Source organism: Rosa rugosa, chromosome 5 (genome assembly GCF_958449725.1).
Source record: "Rosa rugosa chromosome 5, drRosRugo1.1, whole genome shotgun sequence".
NCBI classification, from domain to species: Eukaryota; Viridiplantae; Streptophyta; class Magnoliopsida; order Rosales; family Rosaceae; genus Rosa; species Rosa rugosa.
The window spans coordinates 35,199,836-35,208,330 of NC_084824.1; the positions used below are offsets into that span (position 1 = coordinate 35,199,836).

General features: G+C 35.1%; 1 protein-coding gene across 4 annotated transcripts; it reads left to right on the top strand.

The window, feature by feature from the left end:
• Window positions 1-5,007: 5,007 nt before the first annotated feature.
• On the top strand, window positions 5,008-7,712 carry LOC133710821 (uncharacterized). 4 transcript variants are annotated; one of them, XM_062136945.1, is made up of 2 exons: window positions 5,008-5,272; window positions 6,973-7,712. In XM_062136945.1, exons 1-2 carry the CDS (start codon window positions 5,148-5,150, stop codon window positions 7,544-7,546), a joined length of 699 nt encoding a protein of 232 aa, XP_061992929.1. In that variant the 5' UTR covers window positions 5,008-5,147; the 3' UTR covers window positions 7,547-7,712. The 4 variants fall into 4 exon arrangements, with proteins under 4 accessions (XP_061992929.1, XP_061992930.1, XP_061992932.1 ...); XM_062136946.1 differs by having other exon boundaries at window positions 6,977-7,712; XM_062136948.1 differs by having other exon boundaries at window positions 5,008-5,262; window positions 6,977-7,712.
• Window positions 7,713-8,495: the final 783 nt, after the last annotated feature.

The window sequence follows — 8,495 nt, forward strand, 5'->3', positions numbered from 1 at the left end:
TACCCCAAAACTTAAATCTTCGAAAATTCTATCATTTTCAAAACATACACATATAGCATCAAAAATCATATCCACGAGTTCGTAATGCTACCCTCTACCTATCTCACTAAAGCAGGAGATCTGAAGTTGCCGGAGGCAACCTACGCGCTGGCACGTCAACGTGTGAGCAAAATCCATACACCAATCGATTCCTCATAATAAGCCCAGTATCTTCTTTAACTACATCGAAGCCCATAAATGAACGAGGAGTGTAGAAAATAGCTCAACAAATTTCAGAGTAGCGAAACTTGAATTCTTCAATTCCTCCTTCTCAGAATGATTTGGGTTAAACGTTGGCTACTAGGATGATCAACGAGAAAAAAACTACAAGACCCAGGTAGTGGCATCGCCAAAGGTAGCCAGAAAATGGCGATCGAACCAGGTTAGCAATATGGGTCTGCCACACTTGTTTTTGCTTCAGACCGCTTCCGTCCACGCCTCCACGGTGATCGGAGGAAACAAAGGCAGGAAAGATGGCCGCCTTAGGAGGCACTCCAGATGGGACCGGTGTTACGGTTGGGGGTAGCCGGACAGCAAAGAACCTGTTGGGTCTTTGTTTCAAGTCAGGTCGATCGATGAAGAGAAAATGGGAAATAGGGTTTTTGACTGAAATGGAAACTTACATAAATGGAAAGTTGAAAATGCATTTTTATAGTAGGTTTTTTGAAATAGTAACTTTCACTTTTCAGATTGTAAATCTTTCATACGAACTCTGATTTTAGCGTGCCGCATGTCCACGAACTTGGTTTAATGTCATCTACAACATTTGTGAAGGAAGTTTCCTAAAAACTGAGCCAAAGAAAAAGTAAAATTTGAAAACCCCTTAAAAAACTAAAACAAAAGTAAAAAGTAAAAATTTTAGTCGTTTACCGTCCAAATGACTAGTAAATAGGTAATTCTAGGTACGGAGCATAACATCAGCCAACCAAATCCCCGACATCTTCACAAAACCTTTGAAGATAGAAACATTTAGCAAATTTAGAGCTTTACTTGGAGTCTGTCTAAAACCAAAAGGTCATGTTTACAGGGAGATGTTGAAAAATAAACATGCTTTTAATTAATTATTATTTGGTGGTTAATTAGAGGGTTAATATGTGAGTCACATGCATGAGCTAGTGGGTGTAATGCATGAGATAATGAATACTTTCGTTATGTAAGTTAGTGGGTCAATCATGGTATAGTGGGTATTTATGATAAGGAGTTATGAGTCAATAATTTGAACATCGGTTATGGGCGTTATAGAGTCTAGAATTATTATTAGTGTCCTACATGTTTCATGAATTGCATGTAAACATTGGTACATTGAAGTAAAATATTTCCCCTTCCATAATATTGAGTGTATGAGATTCTTCATCCAGTTCTAACAAGATCAAAGTCTTATGCATTTTACTAGGGTTTCTCTCTATGAAACAAAAATAATTAGATACTTAATTGTAGTGGATGTAGAGACCTCAGCCTCACATATAGATGCTGATAAAGGGTTTCTCCCATAAAGAGAATCCTAATAGAATCCAACTAAATCTCTATACAACTAATTTTCTTATACATGCATATCAAATTTATTAGCAGCTTAAGTAATAATAATAGGATTCTCAATATTTATTGTTTCATATTCACAATAAACTACAAGATATGAGTCTTGATCCAATCCCATTACTTAGCCTCTTAGTAATACACATAAACGATGTTAATTAATCTTGATGGCTAGTGATGTGTTCACATTATGATTCTTACACATACTAAGCCACGCTTTTTTCAACATGTGACACACAGACCAACTTTGCCCATAGTCGTCGAGGATTCTATGCTAGCAATGGAGACGGAATAGTATACATATTCTTTAACTCAGCAAATTCAGAGTTCAAAAAAAATGTAAGCATTCGATAGCTATAAAGCATAAATTTTTTACGCTTCAATATTGTGTATGTACAGGTTGTGGATATATATGCCTTGATACATAATGCATTACATGTCCATCACTTGTGCTGGTTCATTAAATTAATTTACAGTCCTGCCCTGTTGTTTTTCATATAATTAAGTTGATACAAACCTTGATCCGGTCTATAACTTGTTCCATTCCCACTCTTGGATTACTGCTTTTCTAGATTTGGAGGTAATGGAAAGCGATCATCAATTCAAGGTTCCATTGAACCAAAAGAAATGCTGACTTCCATTGTTTTTTTCTCTTCTAGTCTAGTTTTTTAAAATTTTAATTTTTAAGTTTTTTTTACACTAGGGATTTCTTTTGGCCATCGAATATAGATACCCCAACCATATACCGTTTGTCTTTGCTCTCCTCAATCTTCATCACTGCAATGTATATAAAATTGTACAGACGTTGTAGATATAGATTATACCAATCAGATCCAAAAGTAAAGATTAGATGTATAGATCAACTGCCATTTCTCGGACTTGTTTCTAACTCATATTTCACACATTTTGCCTGGCTTGAATGCCTACAGCGTCGAGCCAATGCCAACTCCGGTTATCGGTTGGAGGAGGTATCTACATTACATTACATGCCTTTAACACACATATTTACATAATTAAGGTGTTTAACACTAAGCTACTCCATTACATCGCGCGCCTTTAACAGCCTTAACACTAATTAAGTGAATTAATTAAGGTGTTTTAGTACTTTAAATTGATGTATGCTCCTTTTTATCATTCGATCATTTTAGCAAGTCGGTTCACAATGTCGTCACCACTGTCAGCGTATCCCTTTTCCCTTTTGATAGTAAGCTAGCCTCCTCATTCATTCCAGTCCAAAGTCCAAAGTAGTGGACCAAATGATTTCCAGGGTCTACAAGAATATATTGTACAAATTACAAAAGCAAAAGATGACTGAAAGCCCTGGCCTCTTTTTGACCCCAATAAAGCATGCGTCAAACTTACTTAATTTTTTGCTCTTTAATCTGGGTAAAAACTCTTGGGTATTGATCATTTGAACTTTCAAAGTTATGAGAATGTTTTTAGTTAGTCATTTGTAATGAGAATTAGAACACAATTTAATTCAATACTCTAGTACAAACTAATTAGAGAAAAGAGAAAACCGAGCTCCCTGTAAACAAGAGAATCGAAGAAAATTAAGTTTTGAAAAACACATGATTCACACTTGTGCTTATCTAGTTCGTGTTGATTGTCGCGTGCTATGGGTGCAGGCGGATGGGCGTGGTTTTAGATAGAGGCAGGTGGACTTCATGTTTGGAGCTTTTGCTGAGAGGTTTCTGATCCATTGAATGTTGTGATAGTCAAGTTTCTCGCTTTCTTTCAGAACCTTGCACTTTGACCTATCTTTGTTGTTGTTGATCTATCTCTTGTCCAGCCACAAAGTAGTTTGCAGCATGATTCTTCTCGAAGGTAACTTGGTGGAAACGGGAAACAAATTAATTAGTCATGACTTTTTGTTTTATTAGGGTTTTATTTTCTGTTTTTGGTTTGGTCAAATAAGTCTACTTTTTTTAAGCTAGGTGTTTTATGCGTCTTGGTTTAGCGGGTCTGGCATTATTATGATATTATCGCTATGGACTATTTGGTTTAATTATGGTCTTTTCTTAATTATCGTTAATGTAACAAGAGTTGCCCCTACACATGCGTTTTTTGTACATGGTGAAAAAGGTGATTAGTCTCTTATTGCCATTAGATGTAAGAATGGAACTCCTGAAATAAGTTGATCTTGTACAGCCCAAAAGAAAGAACAATTATTGTAGTTAAAATTTAGGCCTCATCGGCTCATGGTATATATATTTGCTTGTTTTAAGCTATGGGTATGAACATACTATGTTATCTATTTGTAGTATTTAGGACTTAATGATATAATTCCCACATTGTAATTTCTTAGATTTGAAGAATTTTTTTTTTTCTCAAAAAACAAAAAAAATACAAACTAATGGTTGATAACCTACCCGCATATTATATGCATATACAAGGCCGTTCATAGACACATACAAACATGCATATATACTTTGTAAAAAGTACTGCGTTACTCAAACTGTAAAACAACACTGTTCGAACAATTCTTATATTTCGGTTGTGATCTACAGTGTAAATCCCAATATTATGGATGATTAAGCTAATCGCATCCAAACGGGGGCAAATCCCAAATCCAACATCAGTGATCATGTCTTTTTCTCATGCAGCAGCTTTTTGGCCTTCGGACATAACACCACCCACATAATGATGGTGCCATCCATGGGCTAATTATTATTTATCAAACACCACTAGATCTTTAGCTAATATACAATTATACATGGCCGCTACTTTCCACCATTTTTGCTCTCTCAAATCTCAATCTGTCTACCCTATAAAACTTCCAGGAAGTCAAAAATTCATGAAATATCAAAAATTATTGTCCTATTTATTTCTTTTCTTCTAGCTCTATTTAGCTTAACCAAAGACTAACCCCATATGTAGGAGTGGCATAAAAGTGTCATGAGCTCCTAACTTAAGCAATGTTGACTTGATATGAACAAGTAATTTTGGTAGGGTTGAGAACCATGCATTGATGCATATGAAAAACCCAAATTAAAAGAGGTACTAATTAAGTGCGTCGATGTATGAATATAATTCTTAATTGTGTGACACAGGGCAGGCCATGGCCAAGCATGTTTAAACACATTAGTGCTCTTACTATCGTCCATGCTAACAATCATGTATATCAGCAAATAACCATGATTACAAGCAAACCAATAATAGAAATATATATAGCTACAAAGTGATGGAGGAATTGATAAGATTTTTTAATCTGTTTAAAATTGATCAATTGTATATTGGTAAAGTCATTATATAGAAAGAAGCAATTACTTTGCCTTTTGAATTTTTAAAACTCTCTCCCTCTCTTTAAGAAAATCAAGAGGAATCATGCCCCTGCCAGCCAAAGAAAAAGAAAAGAAGATTTTCTAATAGTAAAGAATTAAGATGGAAAAAGAAACACACACTGGCATTGCCAAGTGAATCAACTAGCCCCATATATCCCATCTCCATCTTAATTTGAGTGGCCGGCCATGCCAATTGTAGCTAAGCAAAAGAGAAAAGGCCCCTCCTGCTAGCTACCTAGCTCTCTCTCTCTCTCTCTCATTCTCTCAAACCCAGAAATCAATTCAACCCAAATGAAACTAATTGCTCCTTGTTCTCTTTCTTCTTATCCTTCATCACCTCTCTCAAATTTTTCTTACCTTACCTCGATTTTTTCATGCAAGATCCAAAGAACTCACAAGCAGCAAGGTATGCCAAAGTAATTCTCTATCTCTCTCTCTCTCTCTCTCTCTCTCTCTCTCTCAACTTAGTACATTTGTTCTACTGAAAAATCTCTGTAACAGAGAGAAAGAGTTCCCATTATTTATCTTCTTCTTTTTTTATGCTAAAATCCCTTTAATTATCTTTGAAGTTGCACAGTTTATAATTTCATTCTATATTTGATATTATCAAGTCGTATATATACGATATTAGTGTCGAGTTTAAGATCGAATACCCTTAAAAAGGTCTGAATTAATTGGAATCTTGTGTTCAAAAGAGCTGTAACATGTAAGCTGGAGAGATAGCGCATTACTTTCCAGTTCACTAGTCACTACATTGACTCCTTTAATCCTGGTCTGAATTGGAATCTTTTGATCTGCCTCCAAAGGCCCATACATGATTGTTCTAACACTGAATTAATCCACTCAATTGTTCTCCACACCCACAAATCACCATTTCGCATTTCTCATTATGAGTTTTTTTCGATTACAATTTCTCAATATGAGTTATTATATATATTTTTTTAACAATAAGTGTTTCCATCTACCACATTTGAACTATGACGAAGAATTTGGTGTGGCGGTGAAACATTTGATAATGATAAAGTGACTAAATGATGCAGACCAATGTTTAGCTGTCATATCATTTTTATTAAATTGTGGTTTACCTAACATTATTACAATTCTCGCCTAAAATCACTTGGCAAAGTTTTTTTTTCCCCTAAAGAAATCGCATGTCTACCAAGAAATTTACAACTTTATTGAGTCACGAAATTATTCCACTCACATAATCATATTAATTCTCGGTATGTGTTCCTAACTTTTTTAGGAATAAGGTAAAACAGATTAACACTTTGAACAACAAAACCTTACTGCATTGGTTTTGCATGGTATCAGTTCACTTCAGTCTTGTTTTTAAAAATAAAACATTTAGTCCAAAAAAGTCTAGTTAGTTTTGAGATAACAGCCCAATAATATCATGGTCATTGAGGCATTAAATAACTTTTCACTCCTTAATTTGTCTTTGTAAAATTAGTTGTTCATAATACTACCAATGCCATGATAAATTTTTCAAAACAATAAAAGAATATTATTTATAATGTATATGATAAAGACAAATTAAAAAAATGGAGACAGTTGGAGTGTGTTGCTAACAATGTACGGTTGATTCACAAATCGTTGATATGTCTAAGTTTGGTGATGCCAAATAATCATCCATACGCATGTGAAACATTTAACTAAAGACTTCGAAATTTTACCACCCACTTCTCTACTTGTCTTTTACGAAAAACAAGTGACTTGTTTGGCTTTCGTAACGTTTAACTGTTTTTAACATAATTATAGTCAATATATTCTGGAAAAATTAAAACCAGAGTCAGTATATATATAAACCAATAGGTCATATATTTAGTGTTCAGGTACGTTCTGTAAGTGTGTGTACGTTTCAACTATGGAACTAAACTTGGTAATTGGCAGTTGGCTTAGACAACATTAGAATTGAGACCATAAATTAATTTGAGTCCTCATCATGCATGGATTGTATCCAATTAACAAGAATGCATTATACTTCATCACATTATTCTCCTTCCTTTAGGGTATCATCAAGAATCTATGCAGAAAGGCAAACACAAGATTCAAATTTATTAGGTTACCATCAAGAATCTATGCATAAGATTGACATGCACTTGTTTTTGAATAGGAAGCCTTGGTATCAAAGAGCAATAGAGATGGGCTCTCTATGGAGATCAAGCATTAGTAGTCCCAAGCTTCCCACAGATCAAGTTCCAGCACCAAATGCCACAACATTGTGGAAAACCATTACCAAATCCACAAACACCAACATTCCTAATTCTTCGAATTCCAATAGACACAAGCTGAGAAAATGTGCCTCCTTAAAGGTTGCGACTTCGTTTACTAGGGTTTGTCTTTGTGCACCCATATCTTCCTACAATGAGGTTTTTAGGGCTGAGCTCCCACCAAGAAGAAGCAATAGTTACCCGAGATCGAAGCCATTGGGGATGACGACACAAGATCAAAGAAGCATTACCACTATGAGCGCGAGGCTTAGCACTTCCGAGAGAAGAGTTTTTCGTGGGAAATCTCTGACTGAAGACGTTTTGATGAGGAGGTTCGTTATGGAAGAAGAAGCAATGATGCACGTTAGAAGGAGAAATCAAATGGAAGTAATAAGAAGAAAAAGTATAATGAGGAGGAAGAATCTTGGGCCTAGTCGTCTTAGTAGAATGGTTATGGCTGGGGAGGAGGATAATTGATAAGTTTAATTCAATTTTAATTGTGCTTAATCAATTGTTTCGACCTCAATGGTGATTTTGAACTTCTCCTTTTCTGCATGCATGGTGATATATTTTCTTGATTAAATTGTATGGGCAATATTTGCATTCATCTCCGATATAGTGGAAATGATTGATTTTGTCTTTTTTTTTTTTTTTTTATAGAAATACCCGACTAGTTAGCTAGATAGATGGTTATTCATTACCCTAATTTTAACTATCGAGCCATGCGTTCGAATCCCAGCTCCACCCCGTGGCTAGCAGATTTGAGAGACCTAGGTTGATTAAACACCAAGGTTCGTGCGTCTGCGGTGCAATGATTAGTCCGGCTACGCTGGAATACACTGCATGAAGGTGTGTGTGTGGTTACTACTGTCGTCCAAACCTCAAAAAAAAAAAACTATCAAGCCGTTCCAACAACATGTTTCAAATAGTTTTGTATATTTCTGCTACATTAATGAGATTAAACAATCGACCCTATTAAACCCTAAATTCACTTATCTTGACTCTATTTGAGAGAAGATGAGGGAATTCCCAAAAATTTTAGTTATACCAGTATACATTTGACAAATTATAATTGAGATATAGCATCATAACGAGTTGTCTCACATCAATGATCAATCATGACATACATACTTTTTTTTTTTTATGACATACATACTTGTATATGACTATATGAGGCATTCCACATTCTACATTCCACACACTAACTACTAAGTAGTTCAACCATAAAACTAATTAAGTAGTACTCATAATGGAGTAATTGTTAATGAATAGAAAGGAAATGGCCGGACACAACGACAAAACCAGGTACGATACTAAACAGTGAATCAAACAACCTAGATTCACCAAATTAATACCTGCTTGACCACAAAAACCCTAATCCAATCAAACATTTAAGTACATAATAATGTATCGTAACGGCTGCCTA

Bases quoted from the DNA above. Each gene is read 5' to 3' on its own strand.
- LOC133710821 (XM_062136945.1), top strand. From the start codon at position 5,148: ATGAAACTAATTGCTCCTTGTTCTCTTTCTTCTTATCCTTCATCACCT. The intron at 5,273-6,972 runs GTAATTCTCTAT...GTTTTTGAATAG, and splicing joins AAGCAGCAAGGTATGCCAAA to GAAGCCTTGGTATCAAAGAG.